Source organism: Carassius auratus, chromosome 14, assembly GCF_003368295.1.
Source record: "Carassius auratus strain Wakin chromosome 14, ASM336829v1, whole genome shotgun sequence".
In the NCBI taxonomy this organism is placed as follows: domain Eukaryota; kingdom Metazoa; phylum Chordata; class Actinopteri; order Cypriniformes; family Cyprinidae; genus Carassius; species Carassius auratus.
This window is the reverse complement of record NC_039256.1, coordinates 20,507,446-20,531,790: the sequence shown is the minus strand read 5'-3', so window position 1 is coordinate 20,531,790 and position 24,345 is coordinate 20,507,446. Positions and strand designations below refer to the sequence as shown.

At 38.4% G+C, this 24,345-nt stretch overlaps 1 protein-coding gene across 18 annotated transcripts in view; it reads right to left on the bottom strand.

Moving 5' to 3' along the window:
* The window catches only part of map7d3 (MAP7 domain containing 3), a 31,521-nt gene that overhangs the window by 2,948 nt on the left and 4,228 nt on the right, over positions 1–24,345 (bottom strand). For 2 of the 18 annotated variants that reach the window (XM_026280598.1, XM_026280600.1), the window contains exons 2-19: positions 16,861–16,962; positions 16,080–16,160; positions 15,590–15,753; positions 14,214–14,322; positions 13,562–13,657; positions 12,856–12,957; positions 12,234–12,329; positions 11,446–11,541; positions 9,886–10,011; positions 7,690–7,829; positions 2,782–2,918; positions 2,375–2,616; positions 1,507–1,642; positions 1,074–1,254; positions 887–991; positions 721–774; positions 522–594; positions 51–240 (exon numbers count right to left, since the gene is read on the bottom strand). In XM_026280598.1, coding sequence (XP_026136383.1) covers positions 51–240; positions 522–594; positions 721–774; positions 887–991; positions 1,074–1,254; positions 1,507–1,642; positions 2,375–2,616; positions 2,782–2,918; positions 7,690–7,829; positions 9,886–10,011; positions 11,446–11,541; positions 12,234–12,329; positions 12,856–12,957; positions 13,562–13,657; positions 14,214–14,322; positions 15,590–15,753; positions 16,080–16,160; positions 16,861–16,962 — 2,230 coding nt within the window. The remainder of the gene's footprint in view (positions 1–50; positions 241–521; positions 595–720; positions 775–886; positions 992–1,073; positions 1,255–1,506; positions 1,643–2,374; positions 2,617–2,781; positions 2,919–7,689; positions 7,830–9,885; positions 10,012–11,445; positions 11,542–12,233; positions 12,330–12,855; positions 12,958–13,561; positions 13,658–14,213; positions 14,323–15,589; positions 15,754–16,079; positions 16,161–16,860; positions 16,963–24,345) is intronic. The other 16 variants (XM_026280610.1, XM_026280611.1, XM_026280599.1 and 13 more) reach the window with 15 other exon arrangements.

Here is a 24,345-nt window from a genome sequence, read left to right as displayed (position 1 = left end):
CCACTAGAGTAGCGCACATGAAACTAGAGTAAATTAAGACATTTTTGTACCTGTCCACCGAGGGATCCTCTGTGCTGGGTCCATTGTTGTTCTCTTTATTGTCCACATCTGTTTGTGTGTTCATACTATCATCTGGCCCGTCTTGCTCTGTGACCGGCTCCTCCACAGATAAGTGATGCTCCTGAGAGTCTGATGGCTCTGTCTCCTTGGAATTCTCCTCTGACTCGAGAGCCTCATTCTCTAAATTTGAATATTTATAACATTTAATATCGCAATGTCAATTTTTCCAGTATTGTGCAGATGAAAGTTACATATGGTGAGAGATTATATCTTGCGGTCTTTTTGAATTTGCTTAGTAAATTTTTTTGTAAATACTGTGTAAAACAGGTGTTCAGCTTCATTTCAGCAATTCTCCTATAACTTGTCACTTGCTTGTCAGTGGACCATCAGTCATCTGCTGCACAGAAACTCACTGTTGTTGCCAACAAAATAACATTCTGCCATTTCTGGCATGAACTGACCCTCATTTTCACAGTTTATTTGGTCCTCAGCCTCCTCTTCGTCTTCATCAGGAATGTCTCTCTCATCATTACTCTGAGAGAACACGCAGACTCAACGTAAGTAACTGCTTGGGAGTCGAAATGATGCATAACAAGCAGATACATCATGTCTCAATTCTACATAAGCCATATGCTATAAAGTTAAAGCCGGTAAACTTGCCTTAAAATCCATTTGGTCCGTTTTCCTGGTTCTCTTCATAATTTCTTCAATTCTCTGCAGATGGAGACAACATTGAAGCAACTTTCAACGATTCTTTAAACTATAGCTGTTCACTTAAATTCAAATTGTGTAAATGTCAGTGTCTTGTGATGGCGTTGGCCTTTACCTTCTTTCTCTCCATGCGCTCTTGTTGGTTCTTTTGCATAATGAGTGCTCTCTCCTGACGCTGCCTCTCTGCTTCCTCTTGGGCCTTTGCTTCAGCCTCCTCGCGCTGCCATTGAATGTGCAAGGAGTCAATTATTCAAACAGAGCAGCTCTATTGGGGTTTCTGTGCAAGGAGACTTTCAACTCACCTCTTTCTGTAACTCAACCTGTCTTTGCTGCTCCTCCAGCTCCATTCGCTGTCTCTCCTCCTCTGCTATAAGAGCCTGCTTCTCCTCTTCTTTCTTCCTCTCCTCTGCAAGCCTCTTCTCCTCCTCTATACGCCTCAAGCGCTCCTCCTCCGCCAGCCGCTTCTCCTCCTCTTTCCTCAGCCTGTTGAGACATGACACTTCAGGGCCTCTGGCACTTCAAAAGTAAATAGTTTTAACACAGCAAGCTAAGGATCACTCCAGCTTTAATGACTGAATAACAAACCTGCTTTTACAAACAAGAAAAACAAGAATACAACTACAAAGTAATGCCAGTGTTTTTGTTCCTATTCTTCTGAGTAATTGTAGGTTTAGAGGTCATAATACTTATATGTGACACTGAAACACAACACTGAAGCTTATCAAATAAACACACCTCTCCTCTTCTTCTTTCTGTATGCGGAGTTGCTCTTCTTTCTCTTTTTGCTCGCGTGCTAGACGTCGGTTCTCTGCCAGGATCTTAGAAGCCTCTGCAGCCGAGTTAGAGCCTGCGACAGCTTTGGAACTGGATTCTGTAAACACATATGCATTACATAGAGTAACATTATATTTGCTGTTATTTATAGTTAAGGAATTACTTCTATAAAAATAAACAATAAAATGCATTGAAAGACTTGGAAAGTCTCATTCACAAAGTAAAATTAGAATAGATTTGTTTTCAGCAGAGGGTACTGCGTCTCAAGGATAACCCTGCACACTGTATAAAAACTCAGTAAACCCAGAAGCATCTGACCTTGTTAGTAGATATCTTAAGACATTCATTAAACAAAATGTGCTGGTTTGCTGCTGTAGTAGTTCTAAGGCTTTGTTTTGGCCAGACATTTGGCAAGGCAGGAAGCAGTAAAAAGCTGACTCATTTTCAAAGCTTATTTCCTATTACTAGATGCTTTCATTAAAGCTGCCAAATCATATCATTTTAACCTATTTTCTACATTTTGTTTAACAGTGAAATTACTGGTGGAAAAAACTAAATTCTGCAAACAAATTTCCACCAATCATGGAACTGAAAAAAACAAATAGTGTTAAAAGAACTCAGGAGTGCCTGCCCTTTTTTATGAAGCACTGAGAATGACTTCCTTCACTCACAAACTACTTAAATATGTGAGTGTCAATTAAAATTTATATTGATGTACACAACGGAAATTGTCAGACATGGAAATTCCCTTGCACTGTCATGTATTTCATGGAAAGTATGGAAACTCAGATATTACCATCAAAATGTTGTTTTATTTGTGTTCGCTCACCCTCTTTGGTCTTGGGTGTGGGTGTTGGGCTGGGCGTGCTGGTTTCTGGAGACTGTGGGGTGACAGGCATCATGGGAGACATATCCTTTGGCTTAGAGTCCCTCTTGCGAAGGGTAGGCGGGCCGGTGGGGGTGAGAGCAGGTTTCTGGATGGGTGGAGGTTTGGATGTGGCAGAGGGTTGAGGGGATGGAGGCCGCTGTTTCACACTGCTGGGGGAAGGAGGGCGGAAGCGAGGACTCTGCCTAAAGGACACAAACATAGAAGAGAAGTAAGAAGATGGCCTTACACACATTTGTACTATAGACAATGGGAAATGCAATTTGAGCAGCAGACTGTAAAGGTCTGAAATCAAACTATCATTTTAGAGTGAAACCACTGCAGGCTAAGCCTGGTCTCAGGGGTCTTACTTGGCTGCTCCAGGTGAGGGCGCTCTTGTGGTGGTGTTAGCAGCAGGAGAAGGAGACGGGGATCGGTGACGATTGGAGGGCGAGGCAGGGCGTTTTCCTACTGGTGACGTGAAGCGCTTCTCAGGCTCACCTTTCTGCTTTTACAAATGCAAAAAAAGAACAAAAATAGGAGAGATCACATCTCATCCACTCTATAAATTAATAAAAAAAACACTAAAACTGACTAGATTCTGAATCCAAGATTTTCAATGTGATCTCTTCTTTTTGATCCAAAAGTGTAATGTAGTGATAATCACTGTTCAGCGTAATCCAAGCCATATATATCACTCCATTGCAGCTGGGATTTTACTGCTGTCAATCTGAAAAAGACTGTGGTAAACATGTCCTTTCAATCTATTTTTAATCTTCTGTCCACATGCTCAGGGTGTCAATTGGACACATGAACTAAATGCAGGACAGGCTCATAAATGTGGAGATGTCTATTACAGGAAACCTTCCCCACATGATCACAGCAAAGCAGCAAGCAGTGAGCACACAGTGTTTTCTTCTCTAACTCTAGATATCTCTCCAAATGACAATCAGGCAGATCAGATATAGAGAGATGTAAGGCCAAGTCACAGGTGAAGCTACAGTACAGTATAACCACCAGAAGGAAACATGTCGGTTTCAATTTACATTCCTTCAGTGACTATACAATGCAAGCTCTCGTTCGCTTTCTCTTTGAGACACTCACTCAAGCTCGTTTAGCATTCATTATATGTAGGGCAATGTTTCAAATTAACTGTGTCTGAATGAATCACTGAAATGGGCATTTCTAAACCTCTCTCTCTATATATATATATATGCCTATATATGAGGGATCATACTGTCACATTTGGTTCAGATCTGATTATGTTAGAGTGCAAAATATTTTAAACTCGACATGTTAAGAGCCTAAATGCCCCTAAAAACTCCAAAGATAAATCATAGTTTGGGGTCTGACTAGCACACTGTAGTAAAGAAAGTAAATATATTTATAATAATTTATTAGAATACTAATTCTTCTATTTCTGTAATAAATGCTGTTTTTGTATTTTCCAGTTTTTAACAGTGATAATAATAAAAAATGTTTCTCAAGCAACAATTCAGCACATTAGAATGATTTCTGAAGGATCATGTGACACTGAAGACTGGAGTAATGATGCTGAAAATTCAGCTTTGCATCACAGGAATTACATTCAAAAATGCACTATAACAGAAAATAATTATTGTAAATGGAAATATTTCACAATAATTGTTTCATAAAACAAATGCAGCCTTGTTAAGCTTATGAGATTTCATTCAAAAGTGTTTTAAACCCCAACCCCAAACTTTGAAATGATAGTGTAGCTTTACATTTCCTTGTTTTGCTAAGCTAACAGCACAATGGTAATGGTATGCAAATATTTGGTGAAATAGAAAGTTTTTAATAAGACTGGACTATTTTTCAGTATTGAAAGTGTGTGAAAACAAGTGTTTCCAGCTAAACACACTCCTTTGTAGTTGAAATGTGTTTAAATGCCATTATTTGTACTGATATCTGTCACACAAAAGCAGTATGAAAAGAACAGTTTGGCACTTGGTCGACTGATGTAACCTAGTTCCCGGTCTCTCCAGCACACGTTGTTGCTGAAGCGGTCTTAAGCCTGGATCAGATAGTGTTATTCAGAACGAACAGCTCACTGATTAACGTCAGGGATAAATCCAAGCTGTTTTGCAAAGCAAACCATAATATATGGACATAGAAATGTCTGAATGAGTACATATTGTTTTAAAGGGGTCATATGATGCTGCTAAAAAGAACATTATTTTGGGTCTTTAGTGCAATGCAATGCGTTTATGCGGTTTAGGTTAAAAAAACTATTTTCTACATACTGTCCATTATTGTTGATCCTCTATGCCCCGCCTTCTGAAATGCATAGATTTTTACAGAGCTCATCGTTCTGAAAAGCGAGGTGTTCTCTGATTGGCCAGCTATCCAATGCATTGTGATTGGTCGAATACCTCAAGCGTGTGAATACCTCAAGCAAATCTTACCACACAGTGATGTAGACATGTGGGGGTGTGTTTAAATGAGCATAGGTGGGCATGGATGAGCCTTAACTTTTATAAAGAATACCTTTTTGGGTTTGAGACTTTAGTCTTTGCAACTTTAGGGATCTCATCTATGCACAAACAGCTTGTAACACTCCAAAGAGGAAGGAAAACTTGAAATTGCATCATATGACCCCTTTAAGGCATTTCAACGAAGGAAGACACAAATAACACACAAGACACTGTAGTTCTGTTAAGATTATAATGGATGGTCTGGAAATAATAACTTACATTTATACTATGGGGCCATTGAATGCTTGAATCTGATTGGCTGACGAACGTTCCGAGGTGTACAATTATTTTCTGGGAAACGCACAGCGGACGTAGTTCCAGGCAGCTCTCTTGACTGCATTACAGTTGCATATCACTTCACATAGTAAAGGACTAACAAAAACAACATGACAGACGATTTTCCGAAAGTAAATACACAAGACATTTCTTACTAGCAATGTTATAGCAGTGCTGTTTAGAGACGCTGCTGCAGAAGACTGTTAGGGACGCACACAGGTAGCCTAATTCACACAAATTCTCTCTCTATCTCTTTCTTTATCTTTCACTGGTTCTCTGTCTCTCTCGCTCTCTTTCTAATAACTTCCTTAATAACTGCATTAGAATGCTATCAAAGGCTCAAGCCTCCATAACCAGCTTTAAAATTACGTTTTGGTACTAGCAAAAGAGGCATTGGATGAGATGCGGAAGAAATAATCCTACTCACAATAGCGATTTAAGTACAAAAACAGGATGAATTCCTTTAAATATATCATCTGATCGATGTCCTAACTGTAGTATAAGCTGAATAATAGACTCTGCGCCGTTGAATTATTAGAAAATAAAATACAATTTATTTTAAAATAAAATGTATATATATATATATATATATATATATATATATATGTGTATATATATATATGTGTATATATATATATGTGTATATATATATATATATGTGTATATATATATATATATATATATGTGTATATATATATATATATGTGTATATATATATATATGTGTATATATATATATATGTGTATATATATATATATGTGTATATATATATATATATATATATATATATATGTATATATATATATATATGTATATATATATATATATATATATATATATATATATATATATATATATATATATATATATATATATATTTATTTATTTATATATTTATATTAGGGGTGTAACAGTTCACAAAATTCACGGTTCGGTTCGATACGATTCACTGCTGTCACGGTTCGGTTCGGTACGTTTTAGATACAGCAAAAAGAAAAAATTGGCAGATAAATTTCCTTGATTTTAAAAAATTTTGAATTTTTTTTTACACTGAACAATGATGGAGCTATTCTTTACCCATATTCTATGGTTCTAAAAAAAAAATGAAAATGTTATATTGTTGTAGTAGTTATGAACAAATACAAAGATGTAACCTTTTATATGGAACTCTATAACTCTTTATATTGAGTGTGTTTTTACTCAATTGGTTCTCTATAGGGCTTATGTTTTTTGGAACAAAGCAGGAATTACTGTCTGGCTGAAATGGGCTCGTGAAGGAATATTGTAACGGGGGTCAATTACATTAAGCATGTTCTTAAAACCTGCATTTTCCACTACAGAGGTGCTCGCTCGCAAAATGGCCAAAGGGTCTTTTACACAGGACGCGGTATGTGCGGCGCTGGACCCTGGGCTCAGCGTTGCCCTTCAGATACAACGCGATTTGCGCTGCACTATGCCAAGAGCAAAGTAGGTGGAGTTTTCAAAACTGCCCGTTCATACGTTCTATTTATAACAGTTCTTCTATCTAATAACGTGCAGACCTGTTAATTGTATCGTACTGCTCAGGAAATTCCGACACAGTAGTCCATTTTGATTTCCGTGTTTGTTTGGATGCCCCGATCAATTGGTAAAGTGCACCCAAACACCAGACCTGTTGGTTATTGGAGGATTTTCTATTTCTGGTCTTTTAAACGCATTGGCCATTTTTTAAACGAGCCTTCAGCGCATACTGAGTGAGCGAGCGCCTGACTGAGTAGCATAACATAAACATATAAGTTGGTGTTTTTTTTCTTCTTCGGGGGTGTCAGGGGCGTTGCCTGTTACGTCGTTTGGGTTATTGGGCTACCTTGTTGAATGCATATCATTATATTTCACAAATTTTTTTTCCCAAATATAATTAATTAGTCTAACGAACCGTTCGGTACATAGTGCGTACTGCGTACCGAACCGAACGCCTCGTACCGAACGGTTGAATACGAATACGCATTATCGTTACACCCCTAATATCTATCTATCTATCTATCTATATATATATATATATATATATACACACACACACACACATACATATAGTTTTTTTTTTTAGAAGTCTCTTCTGCTCACCAAGTCTGTATTTATTTGATCCAAAGAACTGTGAGAACAGTAATGTTTTGAAATATTTGTACAATTTAAAATAACTAATCAGATTTTTTTTTATTTTTATGTACTTTATTCCTATGATTTCAAAGCTGAATTTTAGCATCATTATTCCAGTCACATGAATCTTCAGGAATCATTCTAATATTCTGATTTGCTGCTCAAAAAAGAAAAAAAGAACTTCAATAAATGCATATTAGAATGATTTCTGTTCTATTCTATTTTAAATAAATTAACTTTCTATTACTCAAAGAACCCTCAATATTTAATGTTTTATAACACTGATGATAAAAAAAAAAAAAAAACACCAAATCAGCACATTAAATTGATTTTTGCAGGATCATGTGAAGTTGTCATGCATCATCTGCTCACCTGTGTCATACTGGAAATGGCATCTGCTGACACAGAAGTAGGCGGGCCTTTCTTTCGATCGCTGCTGCGACTGCGTAGAGGTCCACGGGCCGAGGGCTGCATGGGACTGGCAGATGCTGAACGAGGACACAGGTGAGACTCTGGTAAAGGACACAGTCAGTGGTGCACAGCCAGGGACAGCAGGGAAGGAACGTCATAAGCAGCCGAGTGGGTGAGCAAAGCAAAGGTATAGGAAGGGACAAAAAGAGAGAAATATAAAGAGGAAGGGAGAAGGGGAAAAGGATGATAAAAGCACAAAACATTGGAGTATGTTAGATCTGTCATACAGGCTGATGGGGAACTTTTGTACTGATGGCCTCAGGTAGATTGGGTTTGATGGGTGTGAGACAGAAAGAGAGACATGGCAAAGGACAGACAGCATTCTGGGCAGACATTGGTCCCCAATATGCTAAAGCACACCATCTTCACCAAGCAAGCACCTTATGTTGTAGTTTCAGTAAGATCAACTATAGCATAAATTAAAGAACATTCACTCAAGTCACTCAGCTTATATCCACATCAGGGACATCCAACAGCATAAAAGTACTCCAAGACAAGTCTCAATGGTATTTTCACCATCTCTGACATTTATTTTCATTGCATTTTTTGGCAGTAGTACTGAACTTTCAAATTGGTTGGGAAGCAGTCCTTACTCTCCATTTATGCACAAATTAATAAATAATAAATGTAAGAATAAATCAAAACAAAACAAATCAGTGCCAACACATCTAAAGAAACCCCCCATCAAAATAATGAACTATTACAAGTAATTAACCCCCCCCAATTCTACAGAAATAGTGGTTAAGGAATGATGAAAATTAATATTAATTCTCACCGTTTAAGCTGTTTTTTTTTTGGTCAAGTATTTTCTTAGTTCCAATAAAAGTTTGTAATGTGCGTCATCTTAAAGCTGACTGGTTTAGTTTATGGATTAGTACATAAAAAATCCCTATGCACAAAAACAATTGGGGAAAAACACTTTTGGAACCAAAACAATGAAAATGTGGTTGTCACGGCTGTGCTCTATAGAGATTTGATCAGGGGTTGCCCAGTATCTTTTAGTAGAGGTGAGCAGTAAGAACTGACCTAAGGATTGGGTCTGCTATGACAGTGGGATTTCTGTGCTAATCTCAACACACTATAATTAACTCTGACTGTTATCATCATGGAAAGCCTATAAATTTAATTGATCCATAAGATGATGATTCATAATTCTGTCTATTTTAAGAAACCATTAAGACAGTTCAGATACTATCAGACTTAGTTATGCTGATAGCATAAGGTCAACATCGAACTGTGTTGAACAAGTTACATATGCAGTATTCACTTTAGTCTTTGCTGGAAATCTTAAGTGAGTTTGGTAGCTTTGGGAACTGAAGATAGTTTAGGGTGACGCTGCTGGTCTGGAGGGGCCGTGAGCTGCTCTGTGTGGATCAGCTGGGGATTGAAGTAACAACAGCAGGGCGCAGATTCACACCACTTATTCCCTCTCACGCACAGAAACGCTTGGCTAATCAGCTTACAAAGATCCCTCAGCAATAGCCCTTGAACACCTTGCAAATGTTGATGTGTGCATGAGTATTTTAGAGAATGAGGGCAGGGTAAAGACTAGTGATGCACTGAAATTAACATTTTAAATAAATGTGTGATGCATTATTTGGAATGAAAAATTATTTGGGCATATTTCTGCAAGTGAATGCTTGAACTGATATACATAATGCTATGATGTATAGACAAATTACATTTTTACACAGCTTTTTGCTGCTTTTTCATTCAAGGAAAAGGAGAAAGTATGCTAAAGTTTTGCCAATCTTGCATTCCATCTGTGCTTTTTTAAAGTGATCTATGTTCACATGTATGGAGGTATTTGTCCATGCCATCACAGGATTTCTCCATGTGAGTAACACAGCATATGTGCCTCATGAACTGTAAATGCAAGCTCATTTCTGTGCATCCCTAGAAAAGACTGCTAAGCTTGTAAATAAAAAATGGCTAAATTTGCAAGTAAAACTTAATAAATGTGATTCAAGCCATATTAAGGGATTCCACCATGCCCAATACAACACGCCAACCAAGCACCCCTTCAGAGCGCCTTTAATCTACACACAAGTGGAAGGTTCTGGTACGAGCTGGTCCTCCCTTTCTCTCTAGTGTTACCTTGGGTGTCTCCTCCTTCGGCGGACAGGGCCGCAGCACTCTTGCTTCTAGCTAGCGAGGCCTGGGTGGGTGTGAGCAGCCGACTGAGGACACTGCTATCCACGGGGGCAGCCAACGAGCGGCGAGCTATAGACACGGTGTACCCATACAGACACCAAAAACAGAGCAGACAAAAGGGAAAGGAAAAGAGATAGGTTGAGGAATAACACAAAAGAAGGAGGAGAGGGGAATGACACCAATGTGATTTAAAATGCAAGAATTAACACAAAAACCAAGGAGAAAAGTGCTTTAAATGTAAACCGTAGATGTCAATTGAGACTCTCAATGCTGGTGAGACAAAAGAATATTAGTGAGATAAGAGGAAGGTGATTGCGAGCAGGACCAGGACCAGGGCTGTGGAAGTGGAGGTGAAAACAAAAGGGAAACATAAAGCCAGGACTAAAGAGTAACTTGAAGAGCTTTTTGAGATCCATCAGACAAAAGTAAAATGCTTGAAGCCAGGCATTTTTAATTTGAGGTATAGATCGAATTTATGTTAGTGTTGAATTAAGAACAGAGCATTTGATTCAGTCTGGTCTCTACTGCAGTTTTACAGAATCTAAAAAAAATTTATGAAACTTAGTTATTAATTTCATATTGCTCACGTTCACTGCTAGACTGTAGCAGGACATGCTAACAGCATGCAAAAGGCTCTTGCTGTCATGAGATCTAGTTTGTTATCAGAGTTACAAATCAACAGTGGGGAAAACTGAAAAATGAAGGAGTAAAAACTTTAATAGATCCATTTCTTTTCTTTTCCCCCTTGGCACTGTATTGATGCAGTCCAAGTTTTGAAGAGGGAGTGAGGCTGTGATGATCTGACTAAGGGGTTTCAATAATAAGCAACTGCTCTAAGCATATCTGTACAAATGTGCACTGTGATGGGGAAATCTTCAAGAGTGAACATATAAACCAGGAGTCTAAAGATGTCCTGCAAACACAGCATTCCTACATATTTAAACCTGGAACGACAATGGACACACTTGCACATCGAAAACAGCCACAGAACCAGAGGCCAAACTCCTTGGTTAAAGTCATATGGGAAGAAAAACAACAAAGTTCACACAAACAAAAACACATTGTATTTACATACACAAAGAGCTCATTCCTGGTGAGTAGGTCAGTTAGTGAGAACTCCCTGGGAGAACGAAAAAGCAACAAGGAGATGTTAAGACGAATTGAAAGCTCAAGGCAGCAGCAAAATCCATCCAACGTGTGGACAAAGTAGCACAGACATTAGCGGATTGCTATGTTTCTGGTTGCACGATGATTTGATGCATGAGTGGAAGGACATGGCAAGCAAAGAACATAGGAAGAAAGATGCTGCGTGCCGTTTACAAACCACAAACCAACACTGTAAACCCCATGCTCCTCCCAACATCCCTTATTACCCAAATATCATGTTATGTTGGCTGTGGATTAAACAATAGCGGACGGACCATAGACGCAAGCACAGTTTGCGCTTATTTATTAGTAAACGCGAACAGGCATGGCGAAATGTCCCAGTTGGGATTTAAGCACCTGATTCATCTGCTGTGGATTTCTCTGGTTTGGTGGTGGGCTGTGTTTTAGCCCCTACTCGAGAGAGGGAGGAGCTTCGCTTCTTCTGGATTGGGCCTACAGACAAAGTGGACAGGGAGGTGTTAAAATCATTCTAGAAGAAGACCTTGTTTGTGTCTAAGCTTACACATGCCACCTGCAGTGAATGGGGAAATTGATATTTTGATGAGAACAATGCAGCTAGACCTTGCTTTATAATTGTGTTGGTATTTATAATAGTTTTTTTTAGTTTAACTACATTGCATTGCAATGATTGCATTGGTAAGTGTTTAAGAGGTGCATGCTGCCTTTGTAAGCTCCCTGCATGCACCCGTTTAAATGCTTATTTACATTAAAACTAGATTTTCAGAATGACAAAGAGTAAACTGCTCAGCTAAAGTAAGCAAATAAAGGCTCACACCCTTAATTAAATCTTTAAAATGTATTTTTTATGAGACCTTGTGATTGTTCATCATTATTCTCAGAAATAAAGTTGAAGGGAGTTTATCAAGAAACAAAAAAATCTTTCATGATTTTACCCTCTGCTCCAAACCTATATGACTTATATGAAGAAATTTAGAGAAATTGCTCTGATGTTAAGCTTGAAAGCTCCAGTCAGCAATTGAAAGGGAAATAACAACTAATGCATTATTCAAAATATTTCCTTTTGTGTTTCATTCAAGTTGGCACAACATGAGGGTGTGTAAATGGAGACAGAATTTTAATTTAACCGATCCTTCAAAAGAGGAGCAGCACTGGTAGTTTGGCACCTGTCTTTTCCAACTGAGGCTGCTTATGCACTTCTTTAGAGGCCTGAGGAACATTGCTAGGCAACCGGTTCAAAGACGAACTTCTCCGCTTTGCACCTGAGGGACAAAAAAGAGCTCAGCTCCTGAATCGAGAACATAGGTTTCACTCAAGAGGGACTGGAGGCAGACTTCAAAGAAAAAACCAAGAACACAAAAGTGATTAAAAATCTACAACTTTTGTGGAAGCACTCTAAACTGTGCCTGCAGAGAAGGAAATGAAGAGGAGACTCCAACACAAACAGAGTCTGGTGTGAAACTGTCTGAGTCATGGCTGGCTGCTCCTGTTAGAGGAAAAGGAAACTGTGGATAGAAACAGCATGTCTGCAAAAATCATAAGTTGCCAAGATGGCAAAAACATTAACGGCCCATTCAAAAAACACAATGCTGAATTTGCATTTAAATAACAGCGTAAAATAAAGCTCATCAAGCAAACCACAGGGAGAGGCACCTGTGTGAGACATAACTTGTAATTGTTTTCTGGATCACATGACCAACAATAAAGTATTTGCTCATGCTCATGTTTCAAAAGAACTCATGCTGTATGGATGAGAAAAGAGCAGGAGAGGGCAGGGAGGGCACTTACTTTTATCGGGAGAATTAAGGAGGGTGGCTGAGGACGAGGAGAGACGCTTGCTGATGACTGAGTCAGCCGGTTTCAGGTTCGTAGTAGAGGAAGAGCGCTTGTCTAGGGGTGAGGGTAAATACGCACACAGAGACAGACAGGGAGTGGAGTTACAGGGGCTTGCACGTGCTAAGCTATTAACAATTACACTAATACAAGCTGGTTTATCTACATTTTAATGATGTAACAACTGCACACCAAAAAGTTATCTAAACCTGAAGTTACATTCTAAAAATATTTTACAAAATATATTTAATAGTATATATATAGTGTATATATATATATATATATATATATATATATATATATATATATATATATATATATATAGTTTTTATTAAGTAATTAAACTACAGCAAACTCAGTCTAAAACATCAAGCACAACACTGTTAGTAAACATTCAAAGAGTAATAAATTCTTGATAAATGCAAAAAAAAAAAAAAAAATCAGTTAGGACACAAAGCATCATGCATCCCCAGTAAGTGCTTCAAAGAACACACTCTTTGTTACAATCCCTGGCAAGTGAAGAAATTCTATTATTATAAACAACTTAGTGAGTGAACGAGGAACAGCCAGTACAGCCCCAGTCAGATTAGTGCACGTATGAGCGAAGAAGAGGAGTGGGCAGTTTGTGTCACGCCATGGGCAGGCAAACTGAATAAACCACCTTGTGACGTCTGATTCCTGGGTGGCTTGGAGGCCGGAGAAGCAGGGGAGATTACTATAGCAATCGGGGTGGAGGTGGAGCCACTGTCACTCTGTCCTGTGGGAGGGGCAGGGATAGACAGGTCGCTATTGGAAACACTCTCTCCCACGAGAAGATGAGAGGTGGAAAAACGCAGCTGACAACAAGAGATTTCCATCCCTTTGGTGTTGCACAACCACCAACAAACTAACATGACTTGTTAAAGGTGAAGCGTGTCATTTATGGGATGTTTGGGAAATAGTTTCTGCTATCCCAGTTCAAAACACTGTGGCTCTACTAAAAAGAATTAAAAAATATTAGCAACCAAATGTTTAACTGGAGAGATACTAACGGTTTTGCTGACCAATGGCATATGTGGGTTTCAGGAAACTGTGTGATAACAATCATATACGAGTCTAGTGGTGCACAAATGACACACTTCACCTTTAACAACAAATCACACTAATCAGGATTGTCAAAAGATATTTTGATTGTCACTGATTTATAAGTCGTAACACGCTTGGGCAGGCTGCAGGACGGTCAGTGAAAGAAGGCTGCTCAAGTTTTTATAAAAAAAAAAGCTATTATTATCCAGTGTTTCTGATGTTTTAGAATTTAAGAAAAGTACTCATACCATTTTTGTTTTCAGAGTCAGAAAGTCCACTCCAGGACCATCTCTTCTGTCTCTGATCTACTCGCTGGCTGCGCTCCAGGGTACGTCTCATTACAGCCTCATAGTGCTCCTACACACACACACACACACACACACACACACACACACACACACACACACACACACACACACACACACACACACACACCCACACACACACACACACACACACACACACACACACACACACACACACACACACACACACACACAGACACACACACAGACACACACACACACACTTTGTTAGACAAATAGAGCCATGATACATCCTGTGAGCTGTGCTGCAGTGGACTATGGAAAAGGTGTGGGTGTCAATACTTAAAGTCCATGATTCCAGGCTATTTTGCATGTTAGGTACTGAACAGAAATATCATGACTCTTGCTGTTTGACTGTAAAGACTAAAAAAAATCACCAATTCCATTTCATCCATTTTCTCATAAAAGGGTGTTAATGAAGAACCTCTTTAATAAGCAGGATGTAAATTAATTACAAAGTCCATCTCTACAAAAGTCAGTGAAGAGGCCAGTGAGACCAGCTGACTGTATGGACATGCCAAAACACATTTCCAGAAATAGACTGGGTGGTGGGCTGTCTAAACAACTAGTTAAGCTTAAGGAGGTCCTGAATAATTAGGTTGGTTCAGGTACAGACTTGGCATTTTGCATTGCTTCAAAATATTATATTCTGTATGTAAAGGATTATACAGCCTTTATTTAGAAAAAGTCTCAAAAGGGCATTTTAACATTAAAAAGAAAATGTAATATTGCCGCAGGAGATTAATGTACACATTCAAAAGTTTTTGTGAAGCTTGTGAAAGAAGTCTCTTATGCTGACAAAGGATGCATTATTTAGCAAACATTCAGTAAAATAGTACAATTATTAAATATTAAAGCAATTTAAAATAACTGTATTCAATTTAAAATTTAAATTTTTAAAAATGCAACTTCTTCCTGTAATGCTAAGATGAATTTTCATGAGTACTTTAGTCTTCAGAGTCACTCAATCTTTCAGAAATCATTCTAATATGCTGATCTGCTGCTCAAGAAAAGTGACTCATTATTTTATTAATGTTGAAAACAGCTGTGAGGCTTTATATTTTTGTGAAAACCATGATATTTTTTTTACAGGATTCTTTGATGACTATAAAATAAAAAAGAAAAGGCATTTACTACAACAGAAATGATGTATAACAATGCATAACAGTCACTTTCGGCCAATTTATTGAATTCTCGCTGAACAAAACAAAATATCTTACTCATCATAACCTTTTGAATGGTTGTTTGCTTCTCTGTGTGTTGGGTGGCAGTGTTTTACATGGAGTAAAAAAGTTTACCTTTTCCTCTTCTAATTTCAGTTTCCTTTTCTCTTCCACTGCAGCTCTCCTCTGTTCCTCTTTCCTGCGCTGCTCTTCCAGCTTCTTCTGCCTCTCCTCCATCTGTCTCTCCACCTGCAGCCGGGCCTTGCGCTCTCGCTCCAGGAGCTGAGACTCACGGGCCGCTGAACAGACCAAACATGGTGTGTTAGCAGGTGTGATCGAATGATTTGTTGTAACGTGAGAGAATGAATTATGTCCAAATCTGTGCAGGGGTTGGCAAACTTTTTGACACAAAGGGTCGTTTTTTTTTTATCACTTTGCATCACATCTCCACTCAAAATTAATGCAGTATATATAATGGTTTTCAATGGATTGTAAACAGTGTTATTGTTCTCTTTGAGTTATGTGTTATCACTGATGTGCCAATGATTAACCTTCTAAAAGTCAATGGTCATATGCGCATCTAAAGTTGCCAACACCTGTTGTTTGAAATTATTTGCTTTGTCACCATGTCGCTTTTCCTGCTCTTCTCTCCTCTCTTTGGCCACTCGGAGTTTGTCATCTATCCTCAGGGCTGCCCCATCAATGACTGAGGACACATAACAGAACACAAAATCACTAACTAGTGTATCAGGTGAAATCTGAACACTTCCTGGGCCTTCAAAAGGCTTTCGGCAGATTGCACTAGTATCCGTGGGCAGATAATCCTTTTGCATGGTCTTACATAAGGCTCAGGTTACAGAGCTCAACACACCTGATACAGTATTGACACTGAGTCATGGGCGTGTGCGAGGACATGCAACAGGAAGTGCTGCAATGGCCCTAATGAGTGTAGAGGCGGTCATGTGACAGCGTGTTACTCAATTAACCATAACAAGACTGGGGGGAATAAAACAAAAAGAAATAATAATAAAATGGAAAAAGGATTGTTTTAGTGCAAACCTGTTGTTGTTGTTTTTTTAAAGAAAAACTTAAATCTTTTGAATCTATAAAAAAAAAATCTCTTAATAAATAAAATTTAAATTAAAATGTAAATGAAATTTATGCATTTAGCAGACACTTTTATCCAAAGCGACTTACAGTGCATTCAGGCTATCAATTTTTACATATCATGTGTTCCCGGGGAATCGAACCCACAACCTTGCGCTTGATAGCACAGTGCTCTACCAATTGAGCTACGGAACACTGTTCCTGTATTCCTGTATGTAAAAGTACATACACTTTTATTTACATTCCTAATTTTCCCTGCAGTGACAGACAGACTGAGACCTGAGACCAGTGTTTGTTACCTGGCTTGGCCTGGCTCTTCATTGTGCTGGCTGGAGCTGGTGGTGTCGGGCTGTTTCCTGCCTGGATGCGCCGTTCCTCTGCCTGCGCCTGTGCAGCTGCAGCTGAAAATGAAACAAGACAAAATACACAAAAACAGGTATCACTACTGCTTAAACAGAAGAGAAAAAAAAAGAGGAAAGAGGAAACAAGCAAGATCTAGGGCATTAGGATTTAATCTTAAAGGTGACATATCATGAAAATCTGTTTTTCCAGGTTTTAAGTGCTCTTTAATCAAGTCCCCAGTGCATCTACCAGCCAAGGAAGCGTGAAAAAGATTAAAGGGATAGTTCACCCCAAAAATGAAAATTTGTCCAAGATTTACTCACCCTCAGGGCATCCTAGGCGTGTCTGACATTCCTCTTTCAGACGAACACATTCGGAGTTAAATTAGACATTTTTCTGTCTGTTCCAATCTGTATAATTGCAGTGAATGGTGCCCATGTTTCTGAATCTGAAAAAAAGTATCCTTCCATTTTTAAACTACTCTAAATGGATCCTGGGTGTTACTAAAGGCCTTCTAAATGAAACAATGCATTAGTTTAAGAAAAATATAGTTTCTTAAAACTTTATAAACTGTAATGTCAAGCTTCTGGTCACTCAAGCAGGCGTGTTCACAAAAAGGCAGTCGGGCGTATGACACAGGTGTAACGAAAGGCGCAACTTAAGATCCAGGGAGAGAGTGACGAATGCGGATGCACAGAGGAGAAAGCAAAACTCCGGTCACAAATTTATTTAAACATCCCGGGTATTGAACGTACGAACCATTTGAATCAAAACAGATACGATTTACTTGTTCACATTGTTTCCCTGTGCTGTACACAAAACTTGGTTCTAGCGAGATTACACGCTTCTCCCCGGATCTTACGTTGCGCCTTTCGTTATGCTTACATAATACACTCGACAGCCTTTTTGTGAACGCGCCTGCTTGAGATCGGAAGCCGGATATTACGGTTTAAAAGGTTTACATTTTAAATCAGAAGTAGGGGTGTCCATGGTTAACCGGTTAAACGATTAACCGTTAAAAATTGCGTAACCGAGTGAAACATTTTGCTCGGTTAAGTGACGTCAATGGCGTGCATTGAATTTAGTTGTAAAACATTTTTGCACCACCAGAGACCGCCAGAGCGCTCCCAGACATTTGTAATGTCCACAAGAAGAAGTCATTTTTCTAATATGAAGCGGGCAAAAAAAAGTACAGCGTTGGAGCACTTTAAAATTGACAGTGACGGGGCAAAATGCAAGTATCGCAATACAGTGCTTAGATATACTTCAAGTACAACCTCGTTGTTGTAATCTCAACAGCCAACACCCGGGCATCATTAGGCCGGTCAGGACACACTGGATGCGTGAAAGCATCTCAGCTGCGTGGCGTGTCTGTTTTTAATTCGGCTCCCATGTTAACAGGTTAGAGCTTGCCGACTGCCTGCGTGAGACACGCGGCTCAGGCGCGGCTCGACGCGTGCATGCTAGAAATAGAACCGACGCCTTGTTGGAAGCGTTTCCAGGCAAAATATAATAGGAAAATATGTTTGTCATTTTGTACAGAAATACATATTAATTCATGACATTTTAAATATTTGAAAGTCTATAGGTTGACATAAATTCAGATATAAATGTAAGTATAAGTGTAAATGTAATTAAAAATTTTTTTTTATCGATTTTCAAATATTGTACCTGTCAAACATAGTCATAAGCCCTATTCGGACGGGACTAGTTTTACAGGGGGTCGTTAGAGAAATCTGCGTTTCACAGACGTACTTAGTGATTTTAATCCCGTCCGAATCTGCCACGTCTGTGTTTTTCTCACACAACCTCTGTGATAATTCCAGAGCAAATTACCTACCATTTTTCAGCAAACTCAGTGATCCTCTGAGAAAGCTAATCCCGTCTGAATGCGAATGTCTGTGATTGCCGGTGATATTTTATTTCACAACGCGGTTCCTTGTGTGTTTTGGCCAACGTGAATAACCGTAGATGCTCTTACCGCGCGGATGTTTGATAGATTTGCTTAGCGGCAAATAAATAATAATAATAAAAAATACAAATAATAAAATCAAAAGCAAGATCGCGTAAACAGTTAATACCGGCTATTGTAATATCAGCATCAGGTAAGATTACTCACGTTCATTTATGTACTCAGTTACATAAGAAAAAAAAAAAAAAAAGGAAAACAAGTTAAACTAAAAAGAACCACACATTAACAAGGTTTGCTATACTAGCCATTTAGTATTTATTGTGTAATAATACTAATGGCAATCATTTTTAATGAATGCAATGCACGCATACAGAGCGCGTGATCTCTGTGACGCCCAGATGCACAAATCAGACCCTCCCACCTCTGTAATAAACACGGAGATGTTAGTCCCGTCCGAATTGGTACATGAAAATCACAGACGTCAGGTGGTAAGAATCGAAACTCAAACGTAGTTTAGAAAACTAGTCCCGTCCGAATAGTGCTATAGCCTTAGTGAGGCGGCCGCGGAGCCTGCTTGTTACCATCGCCTAAACACGGAAAGTTACATAACTATTACTAGAGCATGTTCCTTTATAAGATAGCCAAAGGTCGGTGTATATTTGCTTTATACATTTTAGGCTTATTCTCAAATTCAGATTGTGTTAGTGGGCGAGATTATTAGGCAGTTTTAATAGGACAATTTGACCAGAGAGATTAAATTTTGTCGGACATTTCTTTTTTTTTTTTCGGCCAATGTCCGGAAATTACCGGACAACGGAAACCCTGGCGCACACTATGGTTAACCGAGTATTAACCGCTAAGGGCCTCGGTTAACGGTTAATGAAAAACTTGAAAATGTGCAGCCCTAATCAGAAGGCCTTTACTAACACCCCGGAGCCGTGTGGAGTAGTTTTACGGCGGATGGATACTTCTTTCAGATTCAGAAACATGGGCACCATTCAATGCAATGATACAGATTGGAACAGACAGGACAATATCTAATATAACTCCGAATGTGCTCGACCGAAGGAGGAATGTCAGACACGCCTAGCATGCCTTGAGGGCGAGCAAAGCTTTGGCTAATTTTCATTTTTGGGTGAATTATTCCTTTAACCCAGAAGCTTTGTTTTGGTAAGCCTTTTTCTGCAAGCGTCTGAAAACAAGTATGTCTTATTTCGCTCCCCTAGTGACATTGCAAAGTGATCTTATTATAATATTAAAGCCCTTTAATCTGTAAGTTTCCACCCACAGAACCGTCATTTTGATTTTTGCAAGTTTCATCTCCACTGTGAAAGTTTGAGCAAAACATGTTGTTCTGTCGTTGGCTGCACAAACGAGCACAGAACACGGTTTAAAGCCCCATCCTCAGAGGAGACAAGCAGTGGATTTATTGATGTATTTACTGTATATTGCTGCTGCCACAGAGCTCTAAAATAAACATGCAATTTATTTCTCAGCTGTTTACCTTCACAAACATAACCGACTGTTTTTGTAACTCATGCGTTTTTGACGTAAACTTCTGCAAACTTAGTTTAGTACTCACATGCTGTGAGCCGCTTTCTGTGCGTGTGCTTCAGGTGTGTGTTCTCACAAAACCTTATATTAGAAATTTAAAGGGTAAGTTCACACAAATATGAAAATTCTGACCTTCGTTCAACTTCGGAGCATGAATAAATATTCCCAAATCCAGAAAAGTGGACAGGGAGCAGCAGCTCATTTGCATTTTAAGGGACTGTTACAAAAACTGCCTGCTTCTGCTTTAACTCAAAATAGGGAGTTTCTAAATGGTATAATAAATGATCTGTGGAGTATTTTGAGCTGAAATTTCACAAACACATTCTGGGGACACCTGAGACTTATATTACATATTTTATGAAGAGGCATAATAGGTCTCCTTTAAATCTCCTCATCTGGATGGCATGTTACTGTGTGAAATGTGTAAATATTGCTCGAGTTAAATTAACAGAAAATAATAAGTTTGTTCTATCTGCACTTCTGCTCAAAACAATACACCTTTCAAATGCTCTTCAGCAGTCTAGTTGCAGGCAGTAGAGGAGGAAGGAAGGATATTGAAAAAAAATGACCAACAAGTCTGTGTGCCTTTGTAACAGTGCTCTCCCTCCGAACAGAGTGTCAGAGAGAGAGGGAAAAAGAAGGTGTTTGTTGTTCTGGCGATGAAGGAGCATGTGATGTCTGCATGGTAAAAATCAAGATGCTGCTGATAGACCGTCAGCTAAAGAGAGGGCACCACATGGCACATTCTACTGGCTGAGAAAAAGCCTGTTCTAACTTCTGCTCAAGCCCACTGATTTATGCTCATTAGTATTGTGTTTTGATTTGTTGGTGATCATGTGGTCCACTGTGAGACTGAGAGACTTTGAATAAGACATCAGGCCTTCTGAAGGGATGTTTGTGCCGAGAGGCTGGCATGTGCTGCAGTGTGAGTATCTATAAAAGCCACAGCAGAAAAGCATGATGAAAACGAGCTCCACCGGAAGTCTGACAACAATAAAACAGAGGGGGTTATCAGCTGACTAAGTGAGCAGTATAGAGGGTACAAAAACACTTCATTTAATCAGCAAAGTAAAACTGAGAAATGCTAAAGACAAACATTAATGTGCATGTTAATTAAGGACTAACTAGTTGAATAAAGAAAAGCTGCAAACTACAGAAAGAGCCAAATATCAGAAAATATTTGATAATTTTGAAATTATTAGCATGATATTAATGTTTACGGAAGCTTTCCCTTTCGTCAATTCCAAAATATACTAACCACCTAACCCTAACATATAAAGTTGATTTTAATTCAAATTTTCAATAGATTTTTAACTAAATATTATTATTGTTATTATAATCTGCTGTTAAATTGCATTATGTATGCTGAATAATCATTTTTGCGTGTATTTGAGCGTTCAGGCGCGCACATTGAGCTAAATGATGACTTTTACATGTCCGTGTTCTGTTCCGTCTCTAAGAGCATATCTCTTCCTGAGAAGCAGTGAAAAGTTCTCTTTTATGCTTTTAAAAACATGAATAAATATACTTTTATAAATAAAGCATGTCCCATCATGCAAATGTCATGTAACATGATTTTACTGATTTTTTATGGAGGAACGAAAGCGCAGTGCTTCAAAAAGGGGGCGGAATGGGGCGCAATAATAGTTTTATCTCAATTATTGTATTTTCATGATCGTTGGAGGCCAAAATCTAAATCGAACTGTTTTTTCAATTAATTGCACAGCCCTATTCAGTCATGTTAGTCAACTGAAAGAGCTTTTCTTGAAATTACATTTATCTTTAATTTCATCACAATCATTTCAATTTCAACAAGTAAACTATGATTTCTTTTGTTGTTGTGATGTAGCATAAAAATCTGTCCATTAAATCTCTTTTGTTGCATAAGATGAATGCTATGTATATGCCAATAAGAGCCATCTTCTCGTATTCATGCATAAGATAATGTGCTTTCTACAGACGTCTCAAAAAAAGAGGATGTATTATGACTATACCACATCCTCATATGCATATAAAAGAAAATAAAAAATCCTCATATGCATATTTTGTGGCAGGTCAAGCTGTTCAGGGGAGAGAGTAGGAGGAGGATGTTATGTCTGAGGCTTCTAAATAAAGGCCAGCAATTCACCTCTCGACAACGGAGATAAAAAACTAAAACAGCATGAAACGAGTGAGATTACAAAAACATGTTTCAACACTTCAACATAAAAAATGCAAGAGCCTGCCTGAGATTGGTTGAGTCCTCCTCTGCGGTGAAATTGCATAGCAACTGTTGGTGTGTGACACTCGTGACAGTGCAATCATCAGAGGGAGGACATAACCTGCATCTATCTGCTGTATTACTACAATACAACAGTCAGAACACTTCAATCAATCTGTTACAGGCAATGGAGGGAAAGGACGCATGTTTGGAGATCAGCTGGAATTGATTTATGACATGTCCGATAACTGATATGCAACATCAATAAATGTTTTATTAATAAAAATAACGGTACAAATATCAAGAAATAACTGTCTGGCAGACAGATTAGTTCACTAGTTCTTTAATGTTTACTTGAGCTATAATTTTTAAATGCGTTAACAATACTATCATTAAAATCATCTTAATAATTGCTATCATGATTGCTATTATATTAATACTATAACACAATTGATTAGTTGTTCAGACAGCCCCACCAAGCAGCCAATTTTAAATACATCCCTACATTAAAATAGCTTAAGTTTCTCTACAGAAGCTATTGACTGATGCAAAACTGCACCGAATAGAGGAGGCTGGGTAATTCCTGCTGAAGTGAATGTACCATATATTCACCTGCACAAAATGCTTCATTAAAGCATGTGCTTACATTTAAAGAAAGTTGCTGTAAAAATAAATTAGATTTGTTATTTTTTTCATCCTTTTTTAATGTCTCATCTGAAGCTTATGACCTATGAGGAGGAGAGATGTGTCTGAAGAGCACTCAGGCCATAGTTCGTCAGACTCATTGAATATGCAAACGCCATCTGAGTCATACTCTGAATCTCACACTGTGGGCTCTGCGACACGCGGCATGCAAATGAACACCAGCCCAACAATGGATAAAAACAATGGAGACGTTGTCTAGAGCTTGCACATACATTTATGATGTAAAGACAATGAAGCCAAGCTCAAGCTGACCTTATATTGTTTCTCAGTGCAACTACAATTAATCTGCATGTTCTTTACGGGCCACTAAACAATAATGTTTCACTGACATGAACATCTGTGGAATTGCAAGCAGCAACTAAGACTTTATGAGTACCTTACAGGGATAATGAGACCGGCATCAATGAGCACAAAGCACACAGTTTATCCTCTTTTTACCACCAATTGCTTTAACGGCTGATTAGGGCTGTGTATCAGTAAGAATCTGACGATACGATACGTATCACGATACAGGGGTTTCGATACTATATGTTGCGATATATTGCAATAATGTAAGTAAGGCGATATATTGGGGTATTTCTTATTTTTGGAATAGGATATATATTTAGGACAGCTGACATTAAGAACACACCTCCATATGCAAACCTTAGCAGAAAATAAATAAATAAAAATTGTTTACCCAGAACACACTAGGATCTGCATTTGCAATAATCCCTGTAACATTCAACTTTATTGAACCACTTTTTGTGCAGTACGAGTCAAGGGGAAACAAAATTCAAGTGGTTACAGGATTTTTTTTGTTAATGTATATTTATACATTTATTTTGTAAAAAGACCATATATATATATATTTTTAGACCCAGCTTTAAAGGTTCACAAACTCATCTATATCCTGGATGTACTGAGTGTTCATTTCCAGCAAATTTTTTGTTGTTGGTGAACTATTTATTTAATCTATACCAGAAGGAAACAATGCATTGTGTCACAATGCTTTGATGTGATTAAAATACTCCAGATTACTGGCTGTCAAAACACAGTTATCTTATCATTGGCTATCAGATCCTTCACTGT